The following is a 19,878-nucleotide window of genomic DNA, read 5'->3' on the forward strand; positions in this document are numbered from 1 at the left end:
GGAAACTATCCTGTACTGTAAATAGGATCTTTCGGATAAGAAGTAAAACCGAGGTCCTGACTGTGGGCATTAAAAATCCCAGGGCGTTTCTCAAAAAGAGGAGGGGTGTTTCCCCGGCTTCCTGGCCAAATTATCCATTGGCCTTTACCCATCATGGCCTGTGAAGCGTTTCACAGACGAACACGTTAAATAACAGATTAGTATATCTGACAGCTGATGCTGTTATTTGTCATACCCACAGAAAACTACAGTGTTGTTAGGCCCCACTAGTTAATTAAGAAGCAGAACGGCTCCTTAATTAGAAGGTTCATCGGTCTATTTCCGTGCAACTTTAAAAATCTCGATCTGCCTTAAAGCGGTGCGAAGCGGCAGCCCGAAACCCTGATGTTATTGTTTTATTGAGCAGCGAACAACGTTAGCTCCAGCTCGTTTTCTGGTGTCAGACGCCCTCTTGCGGACAGGTTTTTTTTTTAATTCCCTGGTTATGTTTCAGTTCTTAACTGAATATACAAACCGAATAGGTCAACTGAATACATATTTGTACACTTAAGTGTAACTGTAGATGTAATATTTACATAAATAATTCCTTTAGCGACAAACCCAAACATCGCGCAGATTATTATCAGCGTTGAGAATGAGCTACTGTATAATTATTCCTGAACCACAGGGCCGCTGTTGCCATTACAATTCGTTACAGTTACCTTTGCAGCGTGTCATGTGACCGTTCCAGATGTGCCAGAGGAATGAATGTGTCGACTATAAAAATGGAACCCGAGTTCGGCGCTAGGATTGTCAATTTTCACGCACACGATGGGTGTGAGGTTTGGGCTGCTATCCATCTGTTTCATGCAGATCAGTTTGTCTGAATCCGCCTGCAAGCTTCAAGGGCTTTTTACTTCTCCGGCGTTGTCCCAGGATGGGGATATTATAATCGGGGGTGTTTTTACTCTTCACTACAAAGGCGCAGTTCCTGAACTCTCTTACGACAGAGTTCCTAAAAACCCTGGATGCGTGAGGTAGGTTTTAAAGCACGAATGAAACAAAACATCTTAGTTTTGATTATAGCTGATCAGAAAATATTCGGGGAAATTATTAATAGCTACAAATACAGATCTCTTAATAAGCAGTGTCTCAAAAACTGGACAATACATTAAAGTATCTTGAATTTTTTTAAGTCAAATTTAATAACACTTAAAACTTAGAGTATATCTGTATATAAACACAGACCTTAAGATAAGTAAACAGTGCAGTGTGTCTTCCAAACCCGTGATAATTTCTGCCTGCGTGCTGTTTTTTCTAGTTTTATGAAGCATTATGTCAGATATGTGAAAGAAGTGTTTGTAAAAGGTCATGCTCGTTACCAAAACACAGCTGTTATCCAGTCGTGCGAGATGTTGTGTGTGAAAACCCTCACGAAAATAACCTGAAGGTTTCCACCGGAGTGCCCTGATTCTCTAAAACAATTGAGCTGTTTTTGTCTTAAAAGGTCATTTCAATTTATGTATTTTATTTTTTCATTTTTTTTAATGCATTCCCCCGCACCCGAAAGTTTCTTTCTGAGGGCTTTTCGCTGGGCACAAGGCATGATTTTCGCGATCGAAGAGATCAATCGAGACAGCACCCTGCTGCCCAACGTGACGCTGGGCTACAGGATCCTGGACTCGTGCAGCAATCCCCCCGGAGCCCTGAGAGCGGCGCTCACCGCTCTCAACGGCCGCGACCCCTTCATTTCCGACTGGAGGTGCGCCGGAGGCTCTCCGGTTGCCGCAGTCATCGGCTGCTCGGGGTCTACACAGTCTATTACCATAGCGCGGCTCCTGGGCTCGTTTGGGATTCCTCAGGTGAGAAACCGATGAATCGAGGAGACTCGACTACAGCTGCGGTCGATACAGGCTGACGTGTACGAGCCCGTAGAAAAAAGACAAATGGGTGGATAGGAAATATACTTTTGACTTTGAATTGAGTCCTTGATCATACAGTATATTTAAAAAAAAACAGCTACTTCTCCTTCCTCGTATCTTTTTTTTTCTAGAAACATCATTGTAAAAAAAATATTTAAATAACGTTGCATGTTTCGTGTACAGTAGGAAACAAGTTTTCCTTTTCGTTATCATGGGTACAATGCAATTCAATCGCTCAGCTAATCTGCCTTTTTCTATCCGTCTATGATGGGATAAGTGAAAAATAGCGCTGGAAAGCTTCTAGAAAACTGAAACACCTAAAGATATTTGACGCTGTTTGTAAAAGGTCATTTGATTTTGCTTGTATGTATTGTATAGGGTCCGTCAGTATGACATTCTGTCGATGTCCTTTGACTAGTGAAAAAGCTTATGAATTGCTTTGAAAACCTTTCATTCCACGCAATTTGCCATCGTGACCTATCCCCGTCTTTCATTTCATTTCCAAATATTCTTCAAGAATAAAGATTCATAGATCATTTCTGACCTCATATGAGCAAATGTAATGATAACAAAACTCGATGCCCCTATGAATTGCTTTGCTGATGTTGACTCTGAAATATTTTATACAGTTATTTGGTTATGTCTTATATTCTTAACTACGATAAATATTAATAACTACAAATGTCCCATTCTAACCAAAAATGTACAAAACTCCTTTTCTTATGCGCACTTCACAGATAAGTTATTTTTCCTCCTGTGCATGTCTAAGCAACAAGCACGAATACCCCACGTTTTTCCGAACAATTCCCAGTGATTATTTCCAGGTGAAAGCCTGGGTTAAAGTCGTGAAGCACTTTGGATGGACTTGGCTGGGGGCTTTTGGATCCGATGATGCCTATGGCCAGTATGGAATTCAGTCCTTCCTGAAGGAAGTGGAAGATATCAACTCCTGCGTGGCTTTTGCTGAATATTTTCCTGCTGTTTACACCAAGGAAAAAATATTGAGACACGTAGATCTTATTAAAGAGACGCAGGTAAAGGTCATCCTGGTGTTTGCTACAGAAATAGACATGTACATGCTAGTTAACGAGCTGGTTGAACAAAATGTCACTGGAATCGTCTGGCTGGCCAGCGAAAGCTGGTCTACGGCAGGTCTACTCTCCACTAAGGAGAAGTTCGGGGTCCTCGGAGGTTTGTTGGGATTGGGAATCCAAAGAGCGCATCTTGAGGGCTTTAAAGAGTTCCTTGTGAGGATTCACCCCTCGCAGCAACCTGGGAATGTGTACATCAAGGAATTCTGGGAAAAAACCTTCGATTGTTCATATGAAACTCCCAATGTGACAGAAAATTCAGATTCTCAGTTCCCAGTCAGAAAATGCACTGGCTTAGAAGGTTTACGATCAGTTGAAAATATTTACACAGATGTCACCCAGCTACGTGTCACATACAACACCTATAAAGGAGTCTATGCTGTTGCTCACGCACTTCATAACATGATGTTTTGTGAAACTGGATTGCACAACCAGACCTGCTCTGGCATACGGGATATCAACCCTTGGGAGGTATGTATCTAAAAACGTATATTTGCTTTTAGTCTGTTAAACAGTCAAAGTATGAAAGTAGACAGAAATATGCTTTTAATTACAGTCAACAAAGAAACCGAGACTCAGGAATCCACTGATCATTAACTTTCTTTTCTTAATTGCATGGTCTCGAAATTTAAGTCCAGTAAATGTAAGAAGTAAGAGGCTTTCTGTGTTAAATGTTTGAATTGAAATGTTCTGAATTGTATCATCAAAGTACCTCTGCATGTTTTTCTCCTACAGGTAACACAGACCTTAAAACAGGTCAAATTCAAAACGCCCACTGGAGAGGAGGTCCAGTTTGATCCAAATGGGGATCCTCTTCCCTCCTATGATATAATCAACTGGCAGCTGGACCAGCATGGCAGGGTGCAGTATGTAGATATAGGTTACTATGATGGCTCTGCCCCAGAAGGACAAGAACTTGTGATAAACGAAGACGCTATCATCTGGAATGGAGGCCAGAAAAAAGTAAGACTGATGCTCCAGTCATATCAGAAGTCTTAAATGCACTCTTATAACTCTTGAAAAGCAGTTGCCAGACCATTATAGTGTTTCTTTGTTATAATAAAACAACATTTAAACAAGTCACTTGAAAGAAGGAAAAAAAGAAAGTTGCTGCAGTTGGAAAATGAATTTCCAGCTGCAGCAACAACACTAGAAATATTCAGCATGCTCAGCACTTGAAATCTACCTGTCAGCATGTGTGAGTGTAAGTGCTTGCAGGTGTAGCAGTAATCTCGGAAGCCACCGCTGTAGCTGATCCAGTAAATATAGCTTGTAAGCGCTTTAGGAGAAACTAGTTTAATCGACACGAGGGATACTTGTGACAGTCCAGGAAATGGCTTTTTTAAAGTGGGTTGGCTTACGCACCTGCAAGTGCAGCAGAGCTGCCTGAGCGGAGCTGAGCCGAGCCGAGCTGAGCCAGTTACAGTACAGTGAAATCCAGACCTCATCACACAAGCCTAATGGCACACTGTCCCAAAACTGGCAGTAACCTCTTCCTAATACGTCAAAAATAATGTGAAATAACAATGGCAGAACACCCATACAGTTTCCGCTGCTATGCTGTATTTTTCCAGGTTATAAAGTCTGTTTGCAGTGAAAGTTGCCCCCCAGGGTCGAGAAAAGCGTCTCGAGAAGGACAGCCGATCTGCTGCTTTGACTGCATACCTTGTGCCCAAGGTGAAATCAGCAACCGGACCGGTAGGGATGCGAGTTAAACGTGCTAATGAACATTGTAAGGGAATGAGGAAAGACTGGGTTGAGAATTATTTGTTGTCACAGAATGCCAATTATTGTCACGGATTTGTAAGCAACCTCGGTTTAAACAAATGATTTGTTTTTGGTGTTTTCCAATAGATTCCATTGATTGCATAAAATGCCCGTGGGACTACTGGCCAAATTCCAAGAAGACTGCTTGTTTTCCAAAACAAATGGAGTTTCTTTCTTTCGGAGAGATCATGGGGAGCGCACTGACTGCCTTAGGGATTTTTGGAGCGTGCCTGACGTTATTTGTCACAGCGGTTTTCTTTCGTTTCAGAAGCACGCCAGTTGTCCGGGCTAATAACTCTGAAATCAGCTTCCTCCTCCTGGTGGCATTAGTGTTCTGCTTCCTTTGTCCCCTGCTGTTTGTGGGAGAGCCTTCCCCGTGGTCCTGCATGGTGAAGCATGCTGCCTTTGGCATCATATTTGTTCTGTGCGTCGCCTGTGTTCTGGGCAAAACATTTGTCGTCTTGATGGCGTTTAGATCAACTCTTCCTGGCAGCAACACCATGAAGTGGTTTGGCCCAGTGCAGCAAAGGTTCACCATCCTGCTCTTTGCATCCATTCAGATAATGATTTGTGCTCTTTGGCTTGGCATTTCTCCCCCGTTTCCACAGAAAAACGCAAGCCTTTTTAACGATAAGATTATTCTGGAATGCAATTTAGGATCTGTCACAGCCTTCTGTTGTGTTTTAGGGTATATTGGCATCTTGGCTGTAATGTGTTTCATTTTTGCCTTCCTAGCGAGGAAGCTGCCTGACAGCTTTAACGAGGCAAAATATATAACTTTCAGTATGTTGATATTCTGTGCAGTGTGGATCGCATTTATACCTGCTTATGTCAGCTCTCCGGGGAAGTATACGGTTGCAGTTGAAATCTTTGCCATTCTCTCCTCCAGTTTTGCAGTGCTACTGTGCATCTTTGCTCCGAAATGTTACATTATATTGCTGAAGCCAGAGAAAAATACTAAAAGGAACATCATGGGCAGGTCAAACATCAAAAGAAATTAACCTAAAAGTATTATTCTATTGTTTAAAAGTGTACTTAAAACTATTTGCAAGATTTGAAATATAATAAAAGTATATAGACATATTTTTGGAATGTTTTATTCTGTCAATACGTCTGTCAAAAAGTACTGTGTGCACTGTTCTTCTTTGAAGCAAAGATGTTCTTCTTTGCTTAAATTGCTACTGTACTTAAAACATCTCATTGTTCCAAACCTTGCAGAAGCTGTACTAAGAAAGGAGGCCTTTGTGTTCATTTGGTTGCTGGTGGCTTATGATCTGAGGATTTGATCCAGCTGCTTCCTGTGTTCTCTGGTTCTCTGTCAGCCTGCTACAGCCACAGGGCTGGGCAATCTGTCTCAGACACCCACAACCCCCTGTGGCAAGACGTTCCATCGTTAGCTTTGTTGCAGGCCATCAGGCATGCAAGCAGTGAGTGTAAAGCAGTTTTGTCACAATGACCTCTATTGGATAGAGCCCCTCTGCGAGTGTACTTGTACTTTAATACTTTCTTTAATATTTAATGAACTGATTATGATTTTATTTTGTAGTACAGGACAGAGTCCAATCACCCTGCAACTCTAACACTTTAGTGGGCTACAACTGGCAGCCCACTAAAGCTAATCAGGTGTAAGCCTTTACCAGTCATGGCCTCCTAATATTCCCAGTGTATGAACTGGCTTCATGACTCTGTTCTCCCCACTGAGAGCTGGTGCGCGGGGAGCGTACTGGCAGATCATCCAGGTGGGGCTGCACACTGGTGTTGATGGATGGGATCCCCATTACCTGTAAAGTGCTTTGAGTTCTGAAGTCAATTGGGTTGAAGTTTGAAGATTTTTAAAACATAATATTAAGCTGTGGTGGCCTGTGATGTCAGAAACCTCAGCTACCCTGGGTGACCAGGACAACTGACCTAGGAGGGCACGATATCAGCCCTGGGCTTTGCAGGAACCTCTCACAGGGGATTCTAATTAATTATCCACAAACCCATTGCTTGGAGGAGCTTAATACCCCCAGAGATTTCTTTTCTCCCGCTGGGTTTTTTTGTTTCGTTCCTCTGTCCCCAGTGGTCGGTTGTTACTGTATTGTGAAGAGCTATAGAAGTCTTTAAAGCACACTGTGGCAAACTGTTGCGAAGGGTTCTTTATATAAATAAATAAAATGACTGATTGGAAAACACTGTTTGGAAAATTCAGTTAATAATGACATTTTTGCTCTGTGCAATGATGATAGGGTTGCAGTATAACATAGAGACTTTTAATGGAGACATTACCCAATCCATAACCCATTCTGTTACATTTTTCACTTCAGGAATGAAGCGACATGTCCACTCAGGCACAAAACATTTCTTTAGGTTTCCTTAAATTTACAAAGATCAATAATTTGCTGTGTTTCACCATATTGCGATCTTTATACTTTTTAACTGAAACGAATATTTATCAAAGTAAATCCATGTTTTTACACATCTTAGATGACATTTTGACTTCCAGGTTACCTGTAAATTTGCAGAGATTGATAATCAGCGCCGCTGTGTTTCACCGCAGTGCGGCGTTTGCCGTTATATTATTCCTTTTATAGTAAATGCTTGGGTGAAAAAGCAGCCTTGTTCGCGCCACCTGCTGGCCATTCTGTAAATAAGCGTCCTATTCACACTGACATCATAATAATAATAGAATCGGAAATTTTCAATTGATTTGAAAAGACATAGCATGGTTTTTAGCATTATGCAGTATATTATGATTTTTGTTCCTATTTCACCTGGGTTTTGAATTCCCAGTCTGTTTCTTCATCAGTGGGTTGGTACTCCAGGCTCTCCTCCCCAGGCAGATTTTGGAGAAGGCTCAAATGGCTCACATTTAGGAAAAGATAGTCAATTGTATTGCAAAAGACTGTTTAAAATATAGGTTTGCTATGGAACCTACTGTATAAGCTGTGCAGGACGTTGAGAAAGGTATTATCTATGCATTGAGCAGGTAGAGACAGCTGAAGTCTTATCACTCAGCCCTCTATGGCAACACAGGAAATGACATCAGAACTACATCACACAGTTGACACCTGTGTGGCCCCCATGGTGCTCTGGGGGAGGAGAGACATGGGATCTACTCACAGATGAGTGGTGAGCTGGTGAGCCCAACAGAGGTCCAAGGAGCCAATTCAGAATAACCAATCAAGCTTTTATATACTGAGCCACCAGGGGCTGGAGTGGAGTACAGATCTGTGAAACAGGCCGGTTTCAGGAACAAAGACGCACAACACAGCTCTAAGGTACAAAGCAGAGCCCTTTATCTACAGGGCAAGAGAAAACACCAAGCCTCTGCACATGAACGCTTCGAAAAATAAATGTCTCTGGGAAACTCTTGAATCTCCAATAACCCTGACACTTGCAGTTCTATAGTCTTGCAGCCACGTGGTCAGTCTCTTCCTTCTCCCGGCTGCATGGGGTTAAGCCACACACAGCAGATGAACCCAGCAGCTGGAACCTGGAAGCTCCACTTCCTGATTTTAACCCTTCAGCTGCCCGATTATCCTGCAGTAACAGGTCAGGACGCTGAGGACAGCAGCTCATTCCCCACTGCTTCCTGAGGGATGTGGCCAGACAAGGGCTGCCTTCTTGTCTGAACCCACTGTGCCTGTTTTTACACATATGTATCTCATAACAAATGAATGTGATGGTGGAGAGGATATGGGAGCACATGCCAAGGGGGAATATCAAATCCTCACAAGGACAGGTGGTGAAGAAATTCACCGTGCTTCTATTTTCCAGCTTATGTTCTCTTCATTTACACAGCATATTTGTGTGGGACATTCTCGTGAAATGGTGGTTTTTGCACAGGAGATAAAAAAAAACATGGTTATTGTAGAAAATGGGACTTCTGGGGCAACTGAATGGCTGAGAAAATAGGGGGTGTAATTTCATTCAGGCTTGTCTTGACTGAATAAAAGTTGACCATCTATATTTTTAATTATAAATATTATACGTATATACAGTATACATGTATTGACAGATACATTAAAAGATCCTTGTTTACTGTATGTCTAGTTTTTTATTTTTTGGAAATAAATTGCAATATAATGTGCTTAACAGGTTTCTGGCAGTGTCAGCACTAAGCTGAACAAGGCAGAAAACCTGTTGCCTTTCTGAAAATGTAGAATCTGAGAGGAATTACTGAGAAACTGTTTTCATAATTTGGCTTATTTTCTGCTGGCAAACCCCCTCACCATAGGAATTCTGAAGACTCCCAGGGTTCTGGCAATAACCACGGATCCAGAGGAGCTGGCATCCCCAATAATGACGGGCACATCTGGAGCTCGTCCACAGCTGGAGCCAGACACCGTCTCCCTCTCTCCTGTCACCAGAGCCAGGGCCTCCCTGAGAGCAGTCCGCTGTGTCAGGCAGGTGTCAGCGATGGCGTAACCCAGCGTCACGTTCGGGAGAAGCTTGGTGTTGTTGTTAATTTCCTCCACCGCAAACCTCATTGCCTGCACCCAGCAGAATCCCCTGAAATACAAACTAATCAGGAAAAAACCTGTCAAAAAAGAAGGGCACGTAGTTCAATTAAATTTGCATAGAATGTGATATTTTTTTAAAGGAAGGTTGTATTTGATTTTTTGGTAACACAAAAACCATTGAGCTCTTTAACCTTTGTTGTTGATTAATCCTAGTCATAATTGATCACGTTTGTAGGAGTTTAGGAAGTTCTACAACACTCCTTCGCTTGTTCACATTTCAAGGCTGTTTCCATTGTGACAGCCTTTAAAACACAGTGAGCTATCTTGTCCAACGTGATAATTGCTTAGGGAATCTACATTTATACTTACCCTTCACATCTAAAGTACTGAGGTTTGGATTTAGGTGACTTATCAACAACAGTTAGTCTGGTATGGATGAGGAATAATCCTACAATAGTAATGTCTCCTTTTTGTACAGCTTTTCAAAACCTGATTTTTCATGGAGCTTGCAAATGGATTCCTCAGTTTGACACAATATTCTATGAAGCATGAAAAACAAAAACAGACCGGAATACAGCTTCATCACTGGATCAATGTCGAAACAAGACACATAGAGAGACCACACACAAGCAGACTGATTGAGGGCAACAGGAAAACAGGGGGTTGGTGCTCCCTCTTCTAGAAAAACTAGGATCCTTTCTTATATAGGTCATAATTTACCTAGATCAAAAAACTCATTTTTACTGCTATTAAAATTTACAAGCAGAAACGTGTAAGTCATTGAGGAGATCCTTGAGGAACAAAGATAATTATATGTCCCTTGACACCAAAGGAAAGCAATGACTTGCCTTTGTGATTTTATCTAAACCTAATTAAAAAGACACAAAATGCAAAAACATGTCAAACACAGTTGTTTTAGCTGTTACTAATTAATATAATCTCATTACAATATAAGAGATAAGAAGATTGTTAAAGATCATCTGAGATTAATATGTTCTGAACATTGAGTGCTACCGGGATATGGAAATCAAATTCTCACTAAATTATAAATTCTGCACAACAGAAAAGCATTTTTGCACATTTTAAAATATAACACAGGACCATTTCTGAATTAACATCCTAACAAACAACTGCAGAAAAATGCCTTACTGCAACAGGGAATTTATGATAGCTGTTTCCAGGGCACAAAAAAAGCACAGCACTCCAGACAAATTGGCCTCACAGCTGCAGAGCTCTGCTGAAGGCATTAGGGGAAATTAGAGCAATTGTACGAAATTAAATAATTGCGAGGGCACCAAACTGAATCTGTTTTTTTGTTTTTCTCGTGACATGGAGGATATGATGTCATGTTTTTCAGGCCTCACATTATGTGTTTTACAGACAGGTATTCATTGCTTACTTTGTACATTTCTGAAAATAGGTATATCTTAAATTAAAAAAAACAGGCATCTGCATGATGAGATTGTACTGTATTTTACCCCAACACCATTAGATTTCTGCTAAGGCTTTAATAAAACATACAATCATTGCATGTAACTGCTAAATATTTATTTCTTCACAGAGCTTCATTTTATTATAATTGAACCTCTCTCATCTTCCGTCTCTAGAGAAGGCCTCATATAATTGTGTGTCTGAACAATTGTGCACAAAGAGCTCATGTTTTTCTGTTCAGGAGTTATGTGTTTCCATTTAAAGTTTGTGTGTGTTGTGGTTGTCATGCGATTCAATTACAACTGCAGGACTTTAGATTCATATTCTTATACAAAGCTCACATAATTTCATCTCTAAAATATTGTCTTTGAAGATGAAAAAAACATTGTATTGCTGTAATACCACTCTTCAAGGTACGGGGAAGGGAAAAACAAATGGATTAATAATGGATTGCGTTTACTCTGCAATTAAAGGTCGAGAATGAAAAATCAGGGATCGTTCACCCTGAAGCTTGTATTTCAAACTCTAGCCACAAGAGGGAGGCTTTCACTTGGAAAAACAACCACACATTGAAGAGGCATTAACCGACTCTGACTATGAGTATTTCCTCAATTATTATTTAAAAACACTCTTAAATTTCAATGTCTTTAAACTTTAAACCAGGAACCCAGAAGCATGTTTAATTATGCTGAAGGAAGGGGAAGACATTAAATTATTATTATTATTATTATTATTATTATTATTACATAATTATAAATTGTAAGAAACAGCTAGAGTATATAAAACTAGCCAGGAACTGATATGTTCTTGTCTATTTTTGTTGTTTTTTTCTAGCTTTTTTATGTAATTCATACACATTTTATGTATTTTATTATATTTAGGTGAAGTAAAAGTCTGTAACAGCCCATATAATTAGTATAACTGATATGAAAATGTAATGTACAGGTGCTCCACATTGTGATGCTTATGGCACGACATTTAAAGCATATTTAAATACACATATCCAAAATTAAGGCAGTTACTGAATGTGCATTTTAAAATGCATTAACAATTACCAGCAATTACCAGCAAGTTTGTCTCATTCCATCTCAGTCTCCATGTTTGTGCACTCTATTCTCTCAGACCCCTGGTGTCAGACACCAGTGCTGTGATGAGGGATGAGTGCTGCTACTCCTGCTAACTCAGCAGGCCGGAAGGCAGCACTGAGGCCAGCAGGACACAAACAGGGCAGTCTGGAGAAGTAACGATAGATCTTCCCACAAATCTCCATCAGAGTTTCGTTGTCGGTTCTAAAGTACTGTAATTGAGGAAGGTACAATTCTTTTTATGAGACGTAATTGTCTATGGCCTCTTGTGCAGATGTACAAAAAGCGCACAAGAGATACAACCACAAAAAAATGACCTCACTGATCAGTGCACTGATATATTATTCCTGCCTTGAATCGTACCTTGAATCCAACACTGAATAAAAAAAAAACATTTCTTTATGTACTCTAATTATGTGAAATAAAAATTAAGCTCCCATATTTATATTTATTTGTAATCTTTATTAATATGGGGGTGAGATAATACATTCGGGACAACACTGTGATTGGCTGTTCAGTGTACATCACTCACACACATGTGGAGGAGCGATTTACAGACGCCAATCAATCTACACAGAATGTGGGGAACATGCAAACTCCACACCAAGCGTGCTCCAGGCTGAACCCAGGCATCATGAGACACAGTGCGAACCACCACTAGAAGGTGCCAGACCCGACAGCTCAGTGAAGCAGTATTAAGCACAAATCTAAGCTATTGAAAGCGTTGTTGAAAGCAGTGATATAAATACAGCTGTATGAAGTGTATTATGACATCATACTACTGTGTCGCAACATGGAAGCATCAGAATGCTAATCCAGGTGACAGAGGAATTCCTGCACTGTAACCAGCCTATATAACGGGAGGCGTGATCACATTTAATTGTGGACATCCCATAATCCGCAAGGAGCTGACAAAACATCTACGGGAACTTATTGTTGAAAGTCACCAATCAGGAGAGGGGTATAAAAGAATATCAAAGGCATTGGATGTACCATGGAGCACTGTGAAGACTATCATCAATAAGTGGAGAAAATGTGGCACCACAGGGACATTGACAAGATCAGGACAACCCTCCAAAGTTGATGACAGGACAAGGAGCAAGCTTATCAGGGAGGCTACCAAGGGGCCTACAGCAACATTAAAGGAGCTGCAGGAATTTCTGGCAGGTATTGGTCACATCCAAACCTGTCTAAATTTTGCAAAAAAATATATTCAATCACCCTTAAACATGTGGGAAAATGTCTTATGGTTTGATTCAAAGGGTGAACATCTTGGCCTTAATTCTAAAAGATAAGTCTGGTGCAAAGACAACACAGCTCATCATCCAAAGAACACCATACCTACTGTGAAGCATGATATTTTGGCACAAAACCTGCTGGCCTCTATCAGAAAGCTGAAGGTGAAGAGGAATTTCACCTTCTAACATGATAATGACCCAAAGCACACATCCAAGTCAACCAAGGAAAAAGAAGATCAAAGTCTTGGAATGGCCCAGTCAGAGCCCAGATCTCAATCCCATAGAAAACCTGTGGGATGACCAAGGGAGGGCTGTGCACAGGAGACCCCCTGGCAATATGAAGGAGCTTGAACTTTTTTGCAAGGAAGAGTGGGATAAAATTGCAAAGTCCTGGTGTGCAAAGTTGATAGAGACTTATTCACAAAGACTTACTGCTGTAATAACTGCAAAAGGTGCTTCCACAAAGTATAAGTTGGGGGGGGGGGGGGGGGGGTGTTGTGCACACTTATGCAACCAGGGTGTTGTAGATTTTTTTTCATTTCACTTATTTTTCCTAAAAATTATCTATTTGTTATTCTCTTGAATTTTGTTGGTTGCAAGGTCACATTTAAAGATGGAAAAATGTCTGACTTATTTATCTTGATTTCTGGCTTTACATAACAAAAACCTACAATTTTGATAAGGCTGTGTAGACTTCTTATATCTACTATCGTTCTCAAGGTTTCTGAATAAAAATGATCTGGAAGAAAGCAGGTTTCCTATTGACATTCCCCTGCCAATCACTGTCTGGGCTTGTCTTCCTGGTCACTGTGCAGATTGGCCCTCCTGTTCTGTACTGCTCTCTAATCAGCACTTCTCCTGTCCAAGATGGCTCCTGTGCTGTAGATTGGCAGCTTCTGGGATCGTCCACCCCTTCACCGTGCTCCTGGCAAGATGATGGTGAGGAGGATAGCGGCAGGGAGAAGATGAAGGTCACATCAAGATATCTTGCAGAAGAGGAGTCTTTCAGCAGCACAGACTCCTGTGAGGAGGGTTTGTACATCCTGTGGGCTGACATGAGCTCAGAGGAAACAGAGCTGTAAAAAAAAAACTCTCAATAAAAGACATTCAGTTAAAGACATTCAATAAAAGAAATCTGTGTTCATGTTTTTTCATTATAAAACATCTCTAAGAAACTTTGTATTCATGTTTTCGACTGGACTGACAGTATCTCATACCTGATAAGAATCACATTGTATTTTATTATTTCACAAGAAGCATGGCTCATTACACATATTAGTAACAAATAACGTATTCTTGCATCATTTTATGATGATCTGTTTTGGAGTGTTTTCTGATGGTATAATTTTATACAGGAACACATTTGGCTCTTAATCTCCCAAGTGTTCCCTGATGACAGTAGGGACAGTATCCTGCAATACCTCTGTAACACGATTGGGGTGTTTGACAGATTCCAAAGATACGGTTTGTGTATTCTTGGTTAATCAAGTGTACAACCAATAACACAACAAAAACAAATCTTTGTTTTCCTTCGGGTTTAAGGAACATACAATTATCTCAGTCCTTCAGGGATTCTCCTAATTCTCAATTACTTACATATTGCTGCTACAGATTTTAATAGCTGATTAGACAGCTCTTTTATTTAGGTAAGCTACTGTATATAAGAAGTGATCCTTTTTTTGTATGAAGAGAAAGCTAACTCTTTTGTGTCTGGTTTCAACCCTCTGTCTCTTTCTTTGACTCAGATCCCTTCTTTGACTCACAAAGATGAAGTTACCTTTCTTGCTGTATTTCTCATTTGTGTTTCTTAAAACACTGTATCGAGCAGAAGAATCCACATGTAAGCTTCATGAGAGATCATCTCTAAAAAGAATTTATAAAAAAGGAGACATTACAATTGGAGGTTTATTCCCCATACATACAGATCCAGGAGTAGTTGCACTTGATATTTCATTTAAATATAAACCTGAGATCCCTAAATGTGAAAGGTACCTAAGATTGTATATATCAATATCAATGGGTACAAAAAGCTATTTGAAATCAAAATGTATTGCAAGCTTGATGTAAAAGTGTATTTTGTACAGGTTAAATTTAAGGCACAGCATAATTTTAGAAAGAAAAAATAAATGCTTTCATGAAATAAAAGAGGCTGTAGCTTTGTAAGAATGTGAACTCAAAAACCTAATGAAATATAATTGTTTGTCTAAACATTTAAAGCCTGGAATGTGCTACAGTTATAGCACAAAAAGTTAAGAGTGAAGCTGAAGCATGAAACATAGTGAAATAATTATCTTTGAATTTCAATTTGTATTTCAGGGGATTCTGCTGGTTGCAGGCAATGAGGTTTGCGGTGGAGGAAATTAACAACAACACCGAGCTTCTCCCGAACGTGACGTTGGGTTACGCCATTGCTGACACCTGCCTGACACAGCGGACTGCTCTCAGGGAGGCCCTGGCTCTGGTGACAGGAGAGAGGGAGACGGTGTCTGGCTCCAGCTGTGGACGAGCTCCAGATGTGCCCATCATTTTTGGGGATGCCAGCTCCTCTGTTTGTTTGTATATTGTCTTGATGCACTGTCTGCACAAGTGTTTTTACACTTGTTTTAACAATCGAGAGACTTTCTGTAAGTAAGAATTCCATTGTACCAGTACATGTACCGGTTATATATGGCAATAAAGTTCAAGTTCAAGTTCAAGTTCAAGTACATGGTAGCACACCTGTAGGAGAGAAGATATATTTTGATGAAAATGGGGATCCAGCAGCATCATATGATATCATCAACTGGTAGAGGGAGGCAGACGGGTCAGTAAAGTTTGTGAAAATTGCGCGAGGTGAGGCTGGGCAGGTGTTGATATGTAAAGGAAATGCACTAATATTTCAAGCAACAAAGGAGGTAAATAAGATTTGAACATGAAAAGATTAATAATGAGATGTTTTTTTGCATAATTATCAATACATTTATACTGAAACTCTCTACCTTACCTATGTAGATACTGTATGTACCTACTAAAAGCTAATATCCATAAAAATACCATTTTATAAAATGCATAAAAATTGAAACAAAAAATATTGTATATTGCAGGTAAGTGCTAATGTATGGAATACTGGATTGGTATCTATTTATAAAAAATGACCCCACAGGTTATTAGTTATTAGAAGAACAGGCGAAGACCAGGTTTTGGTAACACATACTGTATACTGCATAGGAGAGCAAATGTCAACATGATAAAGAATTTACTTTACAACTTCCTGTTCCACAAAATGCCAAGTGTTGGGCTTATACATTAAAACTGGATTTTAATCTTTTCCAATATAAAGTCTATTCTGGGAGAGATGCTACAGTAATGATTTAGCAACACAAGTAAAATATTTTCTCCTAACAGGTTCCTCAGTCAGTGTGCTCTGAAACCTGCCTCCCAGGAACGTGGAAAGCTGCTCAGAAAGGAAGGCCAGCCTGCTGTTTCGACTGCCGGCCTTGTGCTGATGGAGAGATCAGCAATATTACAGGTCCACTGTCTACTTGATTTCCACACAACCTGGCTTCTGCTGTGATTACAGATTGCTGGGATTACCACACAGTCCTGTGAAGAACTGTGTTGTTCTTACATTTCTAAAGACGTGGCTTTCTTAGTGCATGGAGCTCAGGGCCGTGGGGCTCCTTGCAGCACAAGTATTTGAAGGTAAAAATACCAATAAAAGCACATTTATTTGTTGAACTAATCCTAAGAATATTTCTTTCCTCTTTCAGGTTCTGTAGAATGCAAAAGATGTCCACCCACATATTGGTCTAATGCCAAGAAAACAGCTTGTGTGCCAAAAGAGACCGAATACCTGTCTTACCAAGAGACCATGGGGATTATCTTGGCAGCTATTTCAACCGGCGGATCTGCCATCACTGCCTGTGTGATTTGCACCTTCTTTCACTTCAGGGACACTTCGATCGTCAAAGCCAATAACTCTGAGTTAAGCTTCCTGCTCCTGGTGTCCCTGGTGCTTTGCTTCCTGTGCTCACTGGCTTTCATTGGCCAGCCTCTGCCATGGTCCTGCAAGCTGCGCCACACAGCGTTCGGGGTGAGTTTTGTCCTCTGCATCTCCTGCATCTTGAGCAAGACGGTTGTTGTGCTGGTGGCTTTTCGCTCCACGCTTCCTGGCAGCAACATCATGAGACACTTTGGTCCTGTGCAGCAAAGAGCCGGCATTCTGTTCTGCATCCTGGTGCAGGTTTTAATCTGTGTGCTCTGGCTGACACTGTTGCCACCCTATCCATCAAGGCTCTTGGAGCAGAGCGCAAAAATGATTCTGGAGTGCAACATGGGCTCTGTGCTGGGATTTGCCTGTGTTCTGGGCTATATCGGCTGCCTGGCCTGCATCTGCTTTGTCCTCGCATTTTTAGCCAGGAAACTCCCAGACAACTTCAATGAAGCCAAGCTCATCACGTTCAGCATGCTCATCTTCTGTGCGGTTTGGGTCACTTTCGTACCAGCTTACATCAGCTCTCCAGGAAAGTACACAGTAGCTGTTGAGATTTTTGCTATTCTGTCATCCAGCTATGGTCTTCTAGTGTGCATTTTTGTCCCTAAGTGCTACATCCTCCTGCTGAAGCCTGAGAGGAACACTAAAAAGCAGCTGATGGGCAAGGTGCCAGCTAAAAACTAAAGAAAATAGAAAAAATAATAAGAAGACATTCTTACTTGACTTGGTGGGCAGTGCTGTGGCCGCACAGCTCTTGGGTCTTGGATTTGATTGTGGACTGGGGAGCCCTGGGCAGCCCTATGTGTGGAGTTTGTGGTTATCTCTGTATCCGTAACGATTTTTTTCCCATTTTTCCGCCAATCTAGGAACATGCTGGCCAACTTAAATAGTGTCACTAAATTGTCGGTGTGCATAGCCTATATCAAATTGATTGTTTTTCATTCCCTTTTGCAGAGACGTTTTGTCTCCATGTTAAAGCTTAGAAATCAGAAAAATAGCCTCCAGCTGTGTCTTGGGGTGACATCCTGTGACGATGAGGATGGCCGTCTAACTGCTGCTTATTTTCCTAGACCCGGAGTGGTGCCACATTGGGGTGAACACTCAATCCCACAGAGTGCTGCCAAGTCTAACGTCATATTCCCTTCAATGTAGTGCAGGCAAAAACATGATCTCAAATGGTTTATGAAAGAATGCTTTTGTAATGCTCTTAAGAGTAGTGTATAATTTTAATTGTTTCTGATTATATTATGTAAATTAAAGAAAGACAAAAAGACTTTCCACGCCATGTGTCTTTTTTTTTACCTCTCACCTCTCCATTTTCCCTGACTGCTCTTGCAAGGCAGCTCCTCAGTCAGCCTGCGCCTGCAGCTCCCAACGCATTGAAGAAAAGGAAAATTCATGGGGCTCTGTGAGTGGCAGAGCACACTCAGGCAATCAAAGGTACTGTGGGAGAAATAAGCAAGAGACCCAGACAAAGACGTAGTGAGTATAGGTGGAATATATTGAAGATTATGGTCATGATTACATATGAAATGCATAAAAGCAGAAGCCTGTACACAGGAGAGGTCATTAGCACCACCCAGTCCTTTTGAGCCAAGATTCCCATCAGCCAGTTCTTAGACTGTGTTATATTCTTTATATCTGTTCAGGATAACTTAGCTATTCTTTCAGAATAATTCTTTGTTTTTCAAGAAATTATGCTCATACAGAAATCAGACCTACGACTTCAGGATTATTGTCTTCAGAAGACAATTTCATTTTTTTTTAATTGACCTCACCAGCCAGGTGTATTACACGAGTTAAAAATGAAGATCAGTAAATATATACAAACTGTTGTTACACACATTGCTCTTACATATTATTATTTTAATGAATTCTATTGTGTATAGTTTTGTTGCTGTTTACCACTGTTATGTCTTTTTTTTTAATTTACCAAATACCTTCTTAAAAATTAGCCAGAAACAGTTGAAAAGTGTCTTTACTACAAACACAATGATAATTGTCATGCATCTCCGTGTGAAATCATTCCCCCAGAATTCTCTCGGGCGTCTTTCAACATGCACCACATTTCAAAATGTAGTAAAAGTATTCTTCTGTCTACTCAGTGTGGGAAATGTTCTTATCTATGGTAAGGCAAAGATAGTCTGCATTTCATGGGCTGACTTTTCTGGCTCCAAACCTGTTTTCAAAGCAACAATATCAAATTTACTTTAATGGATCATTAATGCTTATCAGATATTCTCTCTTTTTTATTGAAGCAAACAAAAGACGTGTAAGTCATCGGAGCCCATTTACATCATGTGACTTTCCCTTGAGCATTCATTTGCTTTATAACCCTGTGGGCTGCAACTGCAGCTCACTGGCTCCTGCTGAGTGGTCCCACTGTGTAAGGCACACAGGGCCCTGCCAATGGAACAGCCAGTCTCACCAGTCTCCTGTTGTAAAGCAGGCACAATCTGCAGTACAGTATATTCCTTTAAAATAATGAGTGTGGTAAGTGTGCAGTGCTAGTCTGAGAGTAAAGAGTCCCAGAAATCCTTCCTTTAGAAGAAGACCATTTTGTAGAGGTATTGGCCTGATATACTGTAGAAAACCAGAAAACAGTATTGTAGATTCATGCAGTTTTTTATGTAACATTAGATCATGGCTATGTATTTTTTTCCAAAGATATTTAGTTAAAGAACAGTTTTAAAGCAGGTATTTTCATACTAATTTTCTTGATCGTACAGTAATTCAATACATGTACTGTCCATCCTTTTTCATTTGCAGTTTGGCAAATGACGTAACATGACTTTAAATTTAATTTAATACTTACACTCATTTACAACACACATGGCAGTTGATAAACTTTACAACAATGGAAGGAAATATTTTTCTAATAAATGATAGCTAATTCCATCAGATTAAATGTGTATTAAATAATGACTTTTTAAAGATTGCATGAAAT

General features: G+C 40.4%; 1 protein-coding gene and 1 pseudogene across 1 annotated transcript; both read left to right on the forward strand.

Annotated features, from left to right (window-relative positions):
• Positions 1–810: 810 nt before the first annotated feature.
• LOC148837119 (extracellular calcium-sensing receptor-like) lies at positions 811–5,760 on the forward strand. The gene is made up of 6 exons (XM_088914544.1): positions 811–1,016; positions 1,550–1,841; positions 2,639–3,463; positions 3,728–3,955; positions 4,567–4,690; positions 4,847–5,760. Exons 1-6 carry the CDS (start codon positions 811–813, stop codon positions 5,758–5,760), a joined length of 2,589 nt encoding a protein of 862 aa, XP_088770670.1.
• Positions 5,761–13,692: 7,932 nt separating this feature from the next.
• On the forward strand, positions 13,693–17,615 carry LOC148837120 (extracellular calcium-sensing receptor-like; annotated as a pseudogene).
• The last annotated feature ends 2,263 nt before the right edge of the window (positions 17,616–19,878 follow it).

Source organism: Atractosteus spatula, chromosome 4, assembly GCF_055471065.1.
Source record: "Atractosteus spatula isolate fAtrSpa1 chromosome 4, fAtrSpa1.hap1, whole genome shotgun sequence".
Taxonomy (NCBI): Eukaryota; Metazoa; Chordata; class Actinopteri; order Semionotiformes; family Lepisosteidae; genus Atractosteus; species Atractosteus spatula.